The following is a 16,825-nucleotide window of genomic DNA, read 5'->3' on the forward strand; positions in this document are numbered from 1 at the left end:
AGCATTTGCTTAGGGAGTCCCATATCTGGCATGCGAGCTATGTAGCCTGCCCAGCGAAGCTGATCGAGTGCGGTCAGTGCTTCAATACTGGGGATGTTAGCCTGGTCGAGGACACTGATGTTGGTGCGCCTGTCCTCCCAGGGGATTTGCAGGATCTTGCGGAGACATTGTTGGTGATGTATCTTCAGCGACTTGAGGTGCCTTCTATACATCGTCCATGCCTCAGATCCATACAGGAGGGCGGGTATTACTATAGCCCTGTAGACCATGAGTTTGGTGTAGATTTGAGGGCCTGGTCTTCAAACACTCTTTTCCTCAGACGGCAGAAGGCTGCACTGGCGCACTGGAGGCGATGCTGAATCTCCGCATCAATGTCTGCCTTTGTTGATAAGAGGCTCCCGAGATATGGGAAATGGTCCACGTTGTCGAGGGCCACGCCGTGGATCTTGATGATTGGAGGGCAGTGCTGTGCGGTGGTGACAGGCTGGTGGAGGACCTTTGGCTTACAGATGTTAAGCGTAAGGCCCATGTTTTCATATGCCTCAGTGAATACATTGACTATATCCTGGAGTCCAGCCTCTGAATGTGCACAGACACAGGCGTCATCCGCATACTGCAGCTCAACGACAGAGGTTGGGGTGATCTTGGACCTAGCCTGGAGGCGGCGTAGGTTAAACAGCTTCCCACGGTTCTGTAGTTTAGTTCCACTCCAGCGGGGAGCTTGTTGATTGTGAGTTGGAGCATGGCGGCGAGGAAGATTGAGAAGAGGGTTGGAGTCAATACGCAGCCCTGTTTGACCCCGGTCCGGATGTGGATTCGATCTGTAATGGATCCGTTGGTAAGGATCACGGCCTGCATGTCATCGTGAAGCAGGCGAAGGATGTTGACAAACTTTTGGGGGCATCCAAAACGGAGGAGGACGCTCCATAGACCCGTGGTTGACAGTGTCAAAAGCCTTTGAAAGATCGAAAAAGGTCATGTATAAGGGCTGGCACTGCTCCCTGCATTTTTCCTGCAACTGTCGCGCTGCAAAGGTCATGTCTGTTGTGCCCCGTGGAGAACAAAATCTGCATTGTGATTCCGGGAGGAGCTCCTCGGCCACAGGGAGAAGATAATTGAGGAGAACTCGAGCGACAACTTTCCCAGTGGCTGATAGCAGGGAGATTCCCCTGTAGTTGCCGCAGTCGGACTTGTCCCCTTTTTAAAAAATGATCAAAATCACTGCATCTCTCAGAGCTCCTGGCATGCTCTCCTCCCTCCAGATGAGAGAGATGAGGTCATGTATCCGCGCCAACAGCGCCTCTCCGCCATACTTCAGCGCCTCAGCAGGGATTCCATCCGCACCCGTAGCCTTGTTATTCTTGAGCTGTTTTATGGCTTTGCCTACCTCATGCAATGTTGGAGTTTCACTGAGTTGGTGGCGGGTCGCATGCTGCGGGATGGAGTCGAGAACACTCGAGTCAAAGACAGAGTCTCGATTGAGGAGATCTTCAAAGTGCTCCTTCCATCGGGCCCTGACAGCCTCGGTGTCCTTGATGAGTGTTTCCCCGTTCATGGCCAGGAGTGGGGTGGGGCCTTGGGAGTTTGGACCGTAGGTGGCCTTGACTGAAGTGAAGAATCCTTGCATATCGTGGCTCTCAGCCAGTTGTTGTATCTCCTGTGCTTACTCCATCCACCACCTGTTCTTTAGGTCCCGGGTTTTTTGTTGGACCTCAGCCTTGAGCCCTCTGTAATGTTGTTTTGCAGCTCCTGAGTTGGGTTGTTGCTTGAGGCTCAGAAATGCTTTGCGCTTGCGATCTATTAGTTCTTCGATCTCCTGATCATTTTCATCAAACCAGTCCTGATGTTTTCTGGTTGAGTAACCAAGTGTCTCTTCGCAGGCACTGGTTATAGAGGCCTGGAGGACAGACCAAGCGCTGTGGGCATTCAGCATCTCAGGGTCATCGAGGCACGCCAGATTGGCTGTGAGGTGTTGGCTGTATAGGGCTCTCTTAGCTGGATCTCTAAGTGCCCTGGCATTAACTTTTTTGTGGAACTGCTTCTGCTGTCCCCTCTGCTTTGAGGCAATGTTAATGTTGATGATGGATCGGATTAGGCGGTGGTCCGTCCAGCAGTTGTCAGCTCCTGTCATGGCGCGGGTGATGTGCACATCCTTGCGATTCCTGGCTCGGACGATGACATAGTCAAGCAGGTGCCAGTGTTTGGAGCGAGGATGTTGCTTGTATTTGTCCCTCTGGCGGAACAGGTTGTTGGTGATGAGGAGTTCATGTTCTAGTCATTTTGTCAGGAGTAGGGTACTGCTGGAGTTGGCTTTCCCTACCCCCTCTCTGCCAATCATGCCTGCCCAGAGGGCTGTGTCTTTGCCGACCCTGGAATTAAAATCACCCAGGAGAATCAATTTGTCGCCCATAGGGATGCGGGACAAGGATGTCGCGAGGTTGGAATTAAAAACCATCTTTAGCCTCATCCGTTGCATTGAGTGTAGGGCGTACGCACTGATGACTGTGGCGCGCATTGGTTCCGAGATAGGGTAATACGAAGAGTCATGAGGCGTTCGTTAACCCTACAGGGGGAGTCTTTGAGGCAGTCGACTAGCTCATTCTTGACGGCAAAGCCGACTCCATGAAGGTGGTGTTCTGCCTCTGGTTTCCCTTTCTAGAAGTAGGTGTAACCTCCACCATGTCCCTTCAACTGGCCTTCCCCTGCCAACCGGGTCTCGCTTAGGGTGGTGATGTCAATGTCAAAATGTCTGAGTTCCCGGGCAACTATGGCGGTGCGGCGTTCTGGCCTGTTGCTGTTAGGATTGTCCATTAGGGTCCTGACGTTCCAGGTCCTGAACTTCATACTGACGAAGGCTTGCGGCCAACACTTCACCGTAGGCAATTAGGCTTATAGAGCAGTGCCTGGTCTCCAGTTGTCTTGGACCCCCTTGCCACTGGACTAAGACCTTGTTCAGCTAAGCCCGTGTGGTTGCCGGTGTGCAACAGCTACCCCATGTTAAAAGAACTCACGCACAGGCATCTTCTACTTCATCATGGGTTTATGGACTGGATTAAATAACCTTTCTGCCTGTCACAGCAATCTTAAAGACTGTAATAAAATGTGTATTTCAGAGATTTATCAAAACAATCACTCCTCACAGAGCTGAGCAATTATGGGTTGACCATTGAGGCAAGTAAAATAAAAGATTTATGTAAAGCCAATTCAAATATTTGATTGAGTGCATAGGGAAAACTTGGAGACTGTAAAATGCATACAAATGTCAAAACAACCAACAATTCACTGTGCTTATCTGAAGCAGGCACTTCCCACAATATATAGCTTTTTAATTTTATGACTGCTTATCTTTCACTTTAATAATTCACTAAATCTGTCCTTGCAAACAAAAGCTTGTTATCTTCTAGGTAGCTTGCTTTGTGTAAACCATTATTCCTTGGACATAATGTGACTTATAATGCGGCAGATAAGAACCTGTGTGTTTACACTCCAAACATTTGCTGTCTACTACTGTGACTTTCAGAGTGAAATACATGATCACATAAAACAATAGCTCTCATTATAATTTGGCAGTTGATGAACACTGCTCTTCTTCAATGTCAAGTTTACCTGGCATCGTGATTGCCTGCTGAGCCCCATCTGCAGTTAAAGACAGCAGACCTCCTTTACTCAGTCTGTCACACAGTAGGGTAATGTGTTTCTTTAATCTGCAGGTATCTTTCGGCATATTGAGTTGGCTTGTCGAGCTCAGTGCCTGGTCCCTGGGGCTCTTCGACAGACAGGTCCTCAGTAAGTGAGCAACAGCTGCGTCCACGCACTCTTCCCAGCCCTGCCAGAGTCAAGAGATGGAATCTATTTAAAATAATGATCGATTATATGGAAATTAATAGTCAAGGATAACATAATTAAAAACCTGCCCGAGTTATTCAAACCAGAGGTCTCCTCCCTTTAGTGGGGGCACTAACGGGCGCAGCGCTGACATCGACTCCCGTCATATTCGGCGGGAGTTTTGCAGTGGTGCTACGGCGCTGCGCCCCAATCTCCCGTGCGCATTACCCTGGACCCGAAATTGATTCTTACACTTGCAGCACCGCCGGGTGAAAAAACCTGCAGCTGCAGGAGGCGAGCATCGGGCGGCCAGCTGCTTTGGGGGCGATGATTAAAGGCGAGGTAGCCGAGGTAAGTAAAAAAAACGTACCTTTCAATATTAATACTTGCAAACGGAAACTTCACACCATCAAATAATCGTCTTTAGCACTCGTGTGCACACGTCAGAGCGGGGAGACATTATCAGGAACTCAGGTGCATACCTAAATTCCTGATTTTTGCTCCCAGTGTACAAAGCTCTTGCTTTATAGAGGAAAATTTCCCCTATAACTGAAGAGGAATTCTTACCATCAGCACCCTTGCAAGAAAAAAAAGTCACGGTTTTAGAGTGCTGTTATACAACGGCATTCATGCTAATACGAAAAGGTTTTAGTTGCACCTCAACACAATAGTGGCAGTATAACTCTGGTGTCAAGTCAACCATCTAACTCCTGAACACATGGAAACCAGGAGGGCCAATACTACCTCTAGTAGGTAGGCTTCGAATACTTGAGCTTTGAGGTGGCGTATAACTCCCTGCGTGGTGAAAAGCCAAACTTTAATAGCAGACGGTTGAATCTTCTTGGAACATTCTAAACTGACTCCAATCCACTTCCTCATAACATTTGAAACGAATGGACTGCAAATTTGTATTTATAGTAATGCATTTGTTTTGCTATGTGCATTTATGTGCCTGATAATGTAACTTAAGTTTGACATCGTCAGAGGTTACATTCTTACTTTGTCTTCAATAAAAGCCATGCCTTTTGCTATCTGGGTCCTGGAATTTCCTCCCTAAACCTCTTCAGTTCTCTCTCCTTTAAGACGCTCCTTAAAACCTACCTCTTTCGCCAGGTTTTGGTCACCAGTCCTAATATCTCACGTGGCTCGTGTCAAATTTTGTTTGATAACGCTCCTGTGAAGTGCCTTGGCATGCTTTATTGTGTTAAAGGTGCTATTTAAATACAAGTTGTTGCTTATTTCAAAATTAGTTCCTGGGATGTGGTCATCGCTAGCAAGGCATGGTGAGCCAGTTTCTTGAACCGCTGTAGTTGGTGTGGTGAAGATACTTCCATAGTGCTGTAAGGGAGGGAGTTCCAGGATTGTGACTCATTGACGATGAAGTAACGGCAATATATTTCCAAGTCAGTATAGTGTGCGACTTGGAGGGGAACTTGGAGATGATGGTGTTCCCAGGCACCTACTGCCCTTGTCCTTCTAGTTGGTAGAGGCCATGGGTTTGGGAGGTGCTGTCAAAGAAGCCTTGGCGAGTTGCTGTAGTGCATCTTGTAGCTGGTACACACTGCGGCCACGGAATCAATGTTGAGGACTCCCAGGGCCACTCCTCCAGACTGTATACTACTGTGCCGCCACCTCTAATGTTCAGATTCAGGTATTTCTAATTTAGTGTCACTCGCTAAATTTCTGTGTTGTACAATATTAAATACCACTTTTGATAGGTTGATAAAGAGAAATGTCTTATCATGCTTTTAAAACCAAATGTTCATGATTAATTCTACGTTCCTACTTTTTAATCTCTCATTTTTTATCTGGTCATAGGGAAGCTGATAAAGTCCACCCTGTGTGCGTACAGGACTTCAGTGACCTGTCTAATGCAGCAATGCATGGCATGCTGAGATATGTCGCCAGCTGAGGCCTGAAAGGAACCCGACACATAGAACGACAGTGCCACGGTGACCTTGACCTCGATGGACAGTGCAGTTCTGATGGTGCTGGCAGGCTGCAGATCTCCCCTTATGAGTTGGCATACCTCAGTGATAACCTCTTTGTAGAAGCTCAGTCTCCTAAGGCAGGTGGTGTTGCACAAGTTGTAAGACTGCTTCTCCCTGTACTTGCAGGGGGTGTAACGTCTGGTCCTCCTCATCAGTCTGCCACATCTTACATTGAGCACATGATGCTGTCGAGTGTACCTTCTGCCATCTCGAGTCTGCAGCATGTTAGTGGTCATCAAGAGAGGGTGAGAAGTGACAGGCCCCATTCCAACAGCTATCTATTTTCCACCGATTGTTCGCAAAGAATGAATGTCCCCACTAAAACACCAAGTAAATGCCAATCGTCCACAGTATGAAAAGATGTTTGTTCAGATGTTCACATCACCTCCAAAGATCTCCAGAGTACATCCGAACTCCCCCGAGGCTGAAGCAGAGCAGCATTTTAAATGATGCGACGTGCCATTTAGAGCATGGTGTCCATATCGCTGAGAGTAGTTTCAGTTAGTTCAACTTTTTCCCAGCGGTTTTTTCGGCGAACGATATTGTGGGCAAGATGTGTGCAAGGTGCCAAAAGTAAGGATGGGCGATATACTGGGCGCTAGTTTCAGCAAATGTTTACAACAAAAAAAAGTGGGCGGTCGGTATTATTGAATCTCGGCATTAATTACGTACGGAAAGTAACGCTGGGTGATATTATAGGCATTGGTTTCGCCCATTCTGATGATTCCGCCCCAAAAAAGTGGGCGGGCAGTATTATTTTTTCCCGCCGTTACGTACATGGCGAAAGTAACGCTCGGCGATAAGTGTCCGAAAAATAGGCGTCAGTTTCCATTTTGTAGTTAAATGGGCGATATCTGGGTGTTACACATCGTTTCAGCGGTAAAATGGACATTAAGTGGGCGTTATGCATGTAAAATTAATGGAAAATCTAGACCATTGTCATTGATGATGTCATCAGCACTAGCTGCCAAACATGAAATATTTTATCCCTTGACAAAAAATGAGAGATTAAAAAATAGGAACGTAGAATTAATCATGAACCTTTGGTTTTAAAAGCATGACAAGACATTTCTCTTTATCAACCTATCAAAAGTGGTATTTAATATTGTACAACACAGAAATTTAGCGAGTGACACTAAATTAGAAATACCTGAATCTGAACATTTCTATCAATTCTTTTGGAAGTCCAAACTTACAATTGTTAATTTGTCAGAAAATGTGTTTAGAATAATTTTGTGAACACAATTATTACTGTATACATATACCCCAGGTGTTGTCACTTCAGTACTTACCAGCAACATACTCTCTAGTTTTTAAAGATTCAGTATATACCAAGAACTTTGGCTTGAAATTTGTGCGAGGCAAGAGCGTACAAATGCTTATAGTGGTTGTCTGAAATTCCTCTCTCCAATAAGTTAACAAAGATGTTAAACTGTTCAAAATAAGTGATTTGCGCCTCTACTGAAATTGCCGAAAGAGGAATTTCAAATGAACAGTCAAAAACAGTAATCATGGAGTCATAGCAAGCTCACCATTTCATTCTTCTACTGAGTCGGGTTTCCATTTACACAGACAACTTCAGTTTAAGTTGAATTCCAATTTAACATTGATCTAAATAAAACCCGTCCTCAGTTTCTGTTGATGACAATTCAAAACAAACCAGCCCTTGCCTCAGATACTAGCTGCAGAGTCTTTGAAAGCAATTACAACTACTGTGATTTATTCGTATCACGACCTATGGAATTCTGTACTCAATGTCACACAGCTTAGCATCACCTAATCACTATGTGCCCATTAACTTTGCCTTCTGTTCTATCCCGTCGTAATGTTGGCAGTGTGCTCTGTGCACTTTGGCCCTTCACGTTTGTTGCTTAATAAAAACAAATGCCACAAATACAACCAAATACAAACTAGATGGCATGTAAACTGAGTCATTCCAGTTAAAAGTCTATGTCCCACTTGTTTGAGTCACTTGCTTGAGGTTTTAGGAAGAGGTCTCTGAACAAGTTATCTGAGTTCCAAAGTTCATGATGATCACAGTAAATACCCATCTGGTCTAAATATTTTGTTTTCATTTTTTGTATGCATTTTTGATGCTATATCAGAAATTAAAACTTTAATTTCGCATGACTAAATCTGCAATGCCAATTTTTCACCTGTATTCCTCCATTTAATGATAGCTAAGGGAATTGTTTGCCACTCTTTAAACTGCAGCATTTATGTTACACAGCAAAAACCAAGAAATGCCTTGTGAATTTCTTATTTACCCATAGCAAATAGTAAAGACAGAAATGTGAATGAATCATGTTTAACCTCCACTTAAACATTGCATTGCATAGACCATAACAGACAGTGAATAGAGACCCACAACAGAGCTGAGCTCTGATAATGATGGTCTCTTCCAGAGGCCTACTCGGAAAGATATGAAGAACCCTGCAGGTGCTTTGGCCTCAGGCTTTTCCATAGTAGTACCACAGTAAGAAACCCCAAAAGAAACGCTAATAAAGGGTAATCAAGCTGGTAATGACGATGATCGAGAAGGACTATAAACCCTAGAATTTACAATGCCTCTTTTACTTCATTTAACAAGGACTTGCCTGAATATTAGACAGGTGTGCTGTTTAATATAACTGCTAACTTGCTGTTAAAGGGAATGATTCTGTCCTTTAAGTGTTAATTTTGAATGTTTCTGTTTCTTAACTAAATGGATTTTGGTCAAATGCTTCATGAACCAGATTTAATTATTTCCTTATTTACCCTTTCCCAATAGATAGCAATAGAAACTTGGAATTCCTTACCCTGAACTCCAAGACTCAGGGTATTACCTATAACTATTCGAAGAAAGCTATCGGGATTCGTTAAGCTATTTAAGATAACTGTGCGTTAGCTAAAGTATATGCTAAAATGCAAAACTAATAACGACTTCTTTAGCTAAATGTTTAATTATTGTGATCTAAGGGCATTGAAGAGGCCAAGCACAGGCTGCGAAAGGAGCGCACGGCAAACCAGCCCCACCCACCCCTTCCCTCGACGAATGTCTGTCCCACCTGTGACAGGGTCTGTGGCTCTCGTATTGGACTGTTCGGCCACCAGAGAACTCACTTTGGGAGTAGAATCAAGCCTTCCTCAATTCCGAGGGACTGCCTATGATGATGATGGTACTAAGTAACTGTAACTCAGAATATGTTTGTTCACTTTTGATGTAGTAGCACCAATTGTAAAGGTGAAATTATTTAAATGAGAATGATTTATTTTATAATGAACAATCAAATGAATTATTTTGCAGATTAACGTTCAAAAGGAGCAGATTATTTATTGCCATTTTAAAGGAGATTTAAAATAGTTTTATATTAAAACAGTGACCAGCAGCCCTCAGGACTGAACAATCTGTTTAATTTAATATTTCAATGAAGTTCACTTGCATCAACAGCATTTATTAGACCTTTAATGCAAACTAGAATGGATGAATGTGTCAATTAAAATGGCAATTAAAAAAATTAAAATTTTGCTAAATCTATAGTGAAAAACAAGGGAGAGAACTCTCAAGAGGGATTTGGGAACTTGCTAAAATTAGTTAAAATATTAGCAATGCTAAGATGATCTTAGAGATGAGTGGAGCTAATTATGCTAAACAGTTACAATTATTAGATAATTTAAGTTAAGAATATTTAGACTACTGGTCCGGCCAACCAAACAATGTTGTGTGTAAGGAAGGATTGTGCAGCAATGCACAAGCTGTGATCCCAAGACAGCTCCAGACTGTTTCAAACTCTAGTATTGGTTCTACATTGGTAAACACCAGAAATCTTTCCACTTCTCTTTTTTTTCCGGACTATTCCTCAGTATTATTGGATACTGCCTAATGCCTTGAAGGGAATTCAGGGTTATGGGGAGCGGGCGGGTAAGTGGAGCTGAGTCCAAGACCAGATCAGCCATGATCTTGTTGAATGACGGAGCAGGCTTGAGGGGCTAGATGGCCCACTCCTGTTCCTAATTCCTATGTTCATATGCTCTTATGTTACATTCAAAGTAACAGAAAGATAAAATTACTGAACTTAGTGGGATGCAAGAGACCACTGAATGACCCGGGGATCCGTGCTCAGCATACTGGTGCTGGTACAATAAAAAGCTGGTGCAATGGGCGGCTGGTGCAATAGATGACTGGTCCAATGGGCAACTAGTCCAATGGGCGACTGGTCCAATGGGCAACTGGTCCATTGGCCAACTGGTCCAATGGGCAACTGGTCAATTGGGCAGCCGGTGCAATAGGCAACTGGTGCAATGGGCAATGGCAGCTGGTGCAATAGGCAACTGGTGCAATGGGCAACTGGTGCAATGGGCAGCTGGTGCAATGGGCAACTAGTACAATGGGGAACTGGTGCAATGGGCAACTAGTACAATGGGCAGCTGGTGCAATGGGCAGCTGGTGCAATGGGCAACTAGTACAATGGGCAACTAGTGCAATGGGCAGCTGGTGCAATGCGCAATGGGCAGCTGGTGCAATAGGCAACTGGTACAATGGGAAACTGGTGCAATGGGCAACTGGTGCAATGGGCAGCTGGTGCAATGCGCAATGGGCAGCTGGTGCAATAGGCAACTAGTACAATGGGAAACTGGTGCAATGGGCAGCAGCTGCAATGGGCAACTGGTACAATGGGGAACTGGTGCAATGGGCAATGGCAGCTGGTGCAATGGGCAACTGGTGCAATGGGCAACTGGTGCAATGGACAATGGCAGCTGGTGCAATGGGCAATGGGCAGCTGGTGCAATGGGCAACTGGTGCAATGGGCAATGGCAGCTGGTGCAATAGGCAACTGGTGCAATGGGCAACCAGTGCAATGGGCAACTAGCGCAATGGGCAACTAGCGCAATGGGCAACTGGTGCAATGGGCAACTAACGCAATGGGTAACTGCTGCAATGGGCTGCTGGTGCAATGGACAACTGGTGCAATGGGCAACTGATTCAAATGGGCAACCAGTGCAATGGGCAACGAGTGCAATGGGCAACTGGTACAATGGGCAACTGGTGCAATGGGCAACTGGTACAATGGGCAATGGGCATCAGGTGCAATGGGCAACTGGGGCAATGGGCAACTAGTACAATGGGCAACTGGTGCAATGGGCAACTAGTGCAATGGGCAACTGGTACAATGGTCAACTGGTGCAATGGGCAACTGGTGCAATGGGCAACTGCTGCAATGGGCAGCTGGTGCAATGGGCAACTGGTGCAATGGGCAACTGGTGCAATGGGCAACTGATACAATGGGCAACTGGTGCAATGGGCAATGGGAATCAGGTGCAATGGGCAACTGGGGCAATGGGCATCGAGTGCAATGGGCAACTGGTGCAATGGGCAACTAGTGCAATGGGCAACTGGTACAATGGTCAACTGGTGCAATGGGCAACTGGTGCAATGGGCAACTGGTGCAATGGGCAACTGATGCAATGGGCAACTAGTGCAATGGGCAACTGATGCAATGGGCAACCTGTGCAATGGGCAACTAGTGCAATGGGCAACTGATGCAATGGGCAACTAGTGCAATGGGCAACTGGTACAATGGGCAACTGGTACAATGGGCAATGGGTAATGGCAACTGGCGCAATGGGCAATTGTTACAATCGGCAACTGGTACAATGGGCAACACTAGTGCAATCGGCAACTAGTGCAATGGGCAACTGATGCAATGAGCAACTAGTGCAATGGGCAACTGATGCAATGGGCAACTAGTGCAATGGGCAACTAATGCAATGGGCAACTAGTGCAATGAGCAACTGATGCAATGGGCAACTAGTGCAATGGGCAACTGGTGCAATGGGCAACTGGTGCAATGGGCAACTGATGCAATGGGCAACTAGTGCAATGGACAACTAGTACAATGGGCAACTGATGCAATGGGCAACTGATGAAATGGGCAACTGATGCAATGGGCAACTGGTGCAATGGGCAACTGGTGCAATGGGCAACTTGTGCAATGGGCAACTGGTGCAATGGGCAACTGATACAATGGGCAACTGGTGCAATGGGCAACTGATACAATGGGCAACTGGTGCAATGGGCAACTGATACAATGGGCAACTGGTGCAATGGCAATTAGTGCAATGGGCAACTGGTGCAAAGGGGAACTGGTGCAATGGGCAACTGGTGCAATGGCAATTAGTGCAATGGGCAACTGGTGCAATGGGAAACTGATACAATGGTCAACTGGTGCAATGGGCAACTAGTGCAATGGACAATGGGCATCAGGTGCAATGGGCAACTGGTGCAATGGGCAACTAGTGCAATGGGCAACTGGTGCAAAGGGGAACTGGTGCAATGGGCAATTGGTACAATGTGCAACTGGTGCAATAGGCAACTGGTGCAATGGGCAACTGGTGCAATGGGCAATGGCTGCTGGTGCAATGGGCAATTGGTACAATGGGCAGCTGGTGCAATGGGCAATTGGTACAATGGGCAGCTGGTGCACTGTGTAACTGGTGCAATGGGCAACTGATGCAATGGGCAACCTGTGCAATGGGCAACTAGTGCAATGGGCAACTGATGCAATGGGCAACTAGTGCAATGGGCAACTGGTACAATGGGCAACTGGTACAATGGGCAATGGGTAATGGCAACTGGCGCAATGGGCAATTGTTACAATCGGCAACTGGTACAATGGGCAACTAGTGCAATCGGCAACTAGTGCAATGGGCAACTGATGCAATGGGCAACTAGTGCAATGGGCAACTGATGCAATGGGCAACTAGTGCAATGGGCAACTAATGCAATGGGCAACTAGTGCAATGAGCAACTGATGCAATGGGCAACTAGTGCAATGGGCAACTGGTGCAATGGGCAACTGATGCAATGGGCAACTAGTGCAATGGACAACTAGTACAATGGGCAACTGATGCAATGGGCAACTGATGAAATGGGCAACTGATGCAATGGGCAACTGGTGCAATGGGCAACTGGTGCAATGGGCAACTTGTGCAATGGGCAACTGGTGCAATGGGCAACTGATACAATGGGCAACTGGTGCAATGGGCAACTGATACAATGGGCAACTGGTGCAATGGCAATTAGTGCAATGGGCAACTGGTGCAAAGGGGAACTGGTGCAATGGGCAACTGGTGCAATGGCAATTAGTGCAATGGGCAACTGGTGCAATGGGAAACTGATACAATGGTCAACTGGTGCAATGGGCAACTAGTGCAATGGACAATGGGCATCAGGTGCAATGGGCAACTGGTGCAATGGGCAACTAGTGCAATGGGCAACTGGTGCAAAGGGGAACTGGTGCAATGGGCAATTGGTACAATGTGCAACTGGTGCAATAGGCAACTGGTGCAATGGGCAACTGGTGCAATGGGCAATGGCTGCTGGTGCAATGGGCAATTGGTACAATGGGCAGCTGGTACAATGGGCAATTGGTACAATGGGCAGCTGGTGCACTGTGTAACTGGTGCAATGGGCAACTGGTGCAATGGGCAACTAGTGCAATGGGTAGCTGGTACAATGGGCAACTGGTGCAATGGGCAATTGGTGCAATGGGCAATTGGTACAATGGGTAACTGGTGCAATGGACAATGGGCAAATGGTGCAATGGGCAACTGGTGCAATGGGCAACTGGTACAATGGGCAGCTGGTACAATGGGCAACTGGTGCAATGGGCAACTGGTACAATGGGCAACTGGTGCAATGGGCAACATGTGCAATGGGCAATGTGCAATGGGCAACTGGTGCAATGGGCAACTGCTGCAATGGGCAACTAGTGCAATGGGCAGCTGGTACAATGGACAACTTGTGCAATGGGCAACTGGTACAATGGGAAACTGGTGCAATGGACAATGGCAGCTGGTGCAATGGGCAACTGGTGCAATGGACAATGGTCAACTGGTGCAATGGGCAATGGGCAACTGGTGCAATGGGCAACTGGTGCAATGGGCAATGTGCAGCTGGTGCAATGGGCAACTGGTGCAATGGGCAATGGGCAGCTGGTGCAATGGGCAACTGGTGCAATGGGCAGCAGGTGCAATGGGCAAGTGGTGCAATGGGCAATGTGCAATGGGCAACTGGTGCAATGCGAAACTGCTGCAATGGGCAACTAGTGCAATGCGCAGCTGGTACAATGGGCAACTGGTGCAATAGGCAACTGGTACAATGGGCAACTGGTGCAATGGACAATGGCAGCCGGTGCAATGGTCAACTGGTGCAATGGACAATGGGCAACTGGTGCAATGGGCAACTGGTGCAATGGGCAAAGACAGCTGGTGCAATGAGCAACTGGTGCAAAGGGCAACTGGTGCAATGGGCAGCTGGTGCAATGGGCAATTGGTACAATGGGCAACTGGTGCAATGAGCAACTGGTGCAATGGGCAACTGGTACAATAGACAACTGGAACAATGGGCAACTGGTACAATGGGCAACTGGTGCAATGGGCAACTGGTACAATGGACAATGGCAGTTGATGCCATTGGCAACTGGTGCAATGGACAATGGGCAACTGGTGCAATGGGCAACTGGTGCAATGGACAACTGGTGCAATAGGCAATGGCAGCTGGTGCAATAGGCAACTGGTGCAATGGGCAACTGGTGCAATGGGCAATGGCAGCTGATGCAATGGGCAACTGATGCAATGGGCAACTGGTGCATGGGCAACTGGTGCAATGGGCAGCTGGTGCAATGAGCAACTAGTGCAATGGGCAACTGGTGCAATGGGCAACTGGTGCAATGGGCAACTAGTGCAATGGGCAACTGGTGCAATGGGCAACTGGTACAATAGGCAAGTGGTGCAATGGGCAACCAGTGCAATGGGCAACTGGTGCAATGGGCAACTGGTGCAATGGGCAACAAGTGCAATGGGCAATGGGCAGCTGGTACAATGGGCACTGGGCAGCTGGTGCAATGGGCAACTGGTGCAATGGGCAACAAGTGCAATGGGCAATGGGCAACTGGTGCAATGGGCAATGGGCAGCTGGTGCAATGGGCAACTGGTGCAATGGGCAATGTGCAGCTGGTGCAATGGGCAACTGGTGCAATGGGCAATGGGCAGCTGGTGCAATGGGCAATTGGTGCAATAGGCAGCTGGTGCAATGGGCAACTAGTGCAATGGGCAATTGGTGCAATGGGAAACTTGTGCAATGGATAGCTTTTGCAATGGCAACGTGTAATGGACAGCTGGTGCAATGGGCAACTTGTGCAATGGGCAACTGGTGCAATGGGCAACTGGTGCAATGGGCAATCGGTGCAATGGGCAACTGGTGCAATGGGCAACTGGTGCAATGGGCAGCTGGTGCAATGGGCAACTAGTGCAATGGGCAACTGGTGCAATGTGCAACTGGTGCAATGGGCAATCGGTGCAATGGGCAACTAGTGCAATGGGCAACTGGTGCAATGGGCAACTAGTGCAATAGGCAACTCGTGCAATTGACAATGGGCAGCTGGTGCAATGAGCGATGGGCAACTGGTGCAATGGGCAGATGGTGCTGGTATAATGGGCGGCTGAAGCAATGGGCAACTGGTACAATGGGCAGCTGGTGCTAGTGCAATGGGCAGCTGGTACAATGAGCAGCTGTTACAATGGGCAGTTGGCCTCAATGGATTCAGTAAGGGAGCTCACCTAATTTAGATATGATCCTTGTGCATTTCCTCTTGCATGGTGAATGCTATGACTGCAGGTGGATGGGGAATAGGGACTGCAGCTGCTCTTGTAGGCTGCTGCTGGTTGAAACCTTTGTTGATTGCTCTGCTTGAGTGCTGCAGAAAAAAATGAAATCTTACTCAGGAACAAGTGCCAGAACTGCCTGCTTTGAATACGGGACCTGCAGTCTGCCATGGAGGAAGTGCAAACGCCACAGTCAGCTGCAGGGGAGAACTGTCATCACCTGGAAACATTAATTCCTCTGCTCTCTCCAGAGGTGCTGACTGACCTGCTGAGTGTTTCCAGCATTTTATGTTTTTGCTCCAGATTCCCAGCAACTGCAGTATTTTGCTTTTTGTTCAACAATTTTGTATTGACAAGTAGGCTTCACACTGATTGCAGCTCTTGCTCGTTTCAGTGATGCACCTGAATGCAGCATGTGCTCAGAGATCACCCAAAGAAAGTCAGCTCGATAACTCCAACAGTAAGTCAAATCGGGCACTTGGATGTTCTAAACTGGATTCCTCATTTCACCAGTGTAAACCTGTATTTAAGTTTGAATAACTTTCTTCCAAATCAGTCCCATCGAGTCTGTACTTCAGTCCCCACTCCCCCTGCCTCCATATCTACAGTCAATACCACGTCAAAACTGTGAAATACATCTTAAACATGTGCATTGCATCAAACTTTAACCCTTTGAATATAGACATTCTTAGCCTTCAAAATAAGTGTCTTTGTTTCATATAACATTTGCAAACATCTTTAATGCAAAACATTACATTTAAATAAGGAACGTGCTTTGACAAAGAATATTTAATTCTGTTCTCAAAATAATAGTCGAGAATAGCCCGTTTTTGTACCAAATACCAAATTACGCGGTATTAAGGTAGAAATCGCTAAGCAGGCTACAGTTGTCCACCCTTAATCTTCTGTTTCTGCACTGAGGCTAGCATTAGTTAATACTGGACATTTAATTTCTAATTTGTAAGCAACAATAATGTATTTATATAGCACCTTTAATGTAGTAAAATGTCCCAAGGCGCTTCACAGGAGTGTTATAGGACAACATTTTTTTTGACACATAAGGAGATATTAGGGCAGGTGACCAAAAGAAGAGATAGGCTTTAAGGAGCGTCTTAAAAGAGACATGGAAGAAGAAAAGTAGGTGACCCGGGCTTTCAGGAGGGAATCGACAGCAAAAGGAAAAGCAAATATAGTGTGCCAAGTAAGGGAACGAACTATTCACACTGGAGATTACAGCATCTTGACATTTCAAAAATTGAAAAAAAAAATCATAAATGAAGACGAATGGTTTAATGGCTTACACAGTCAAAGAAAGCTCCATTGTCCTGGAGCCCTCTGGTTTACTGATACAGATAATTTTAACA

General features: G+C 46.5%; 1 protein-coding gene and 1 long non-coding RNA gene across 4 annotated transcripts in view; one reads left to right on the forward strand and one right to left on the reverse strand.

Moving 5' to 3' along the window:
- Window positions 1-9,037, forward strand: part of LOC139272990 (uncharacterized) — a 142,004-nt gene extending 132,967 nt beyond the window's left edge. The window contains exon 3 of the long non-coding RNA XR_011594988.1: window positions 8,775-9,037. This is a non-coding gene — a long non-coding RNA (uncharacterized lncRNA). The remainder of the gene's footprint in view (window positions 1-8,774) is intronic.
- bbs9 (Bardet-Biedl syndrome 9) overlaps window positions 1-16,825 on the reverse strand; it is an 852,590-nt gene that overhangs the window by 417,759 nt on the left and 418,006 nt on the right. For all 3 annotated transcript variants that reach the window (XM_070889198.1, XM_070889191.1, XM_070889207.1), the window contains exon 20: window positions 3,607-3,826. In XM_070889198.1, coding sequence (XP_070745299.1) covers window positions 3,607-3,826 — 220 coding nt within the window. The remainder of the gene's footprint in view (window positions 1-3,606; window positions 3,827-16,825) is intronic.

The sequence above is a fragment of the Pristiophorus japonicus genome, chromosome 1 (assembly GCF_044704955.1).
Source record: "Pristiophorus japonicus isolate sPriJap1 chromosome 1, sPriJap1.hap1, whole genome shotgun sequence".
NCBI lineage: Eukaryota > Metazoa > Chordata > Chondrichthyes > Pristiophoridae > Pristiophorus > Pristiophorus japonicus.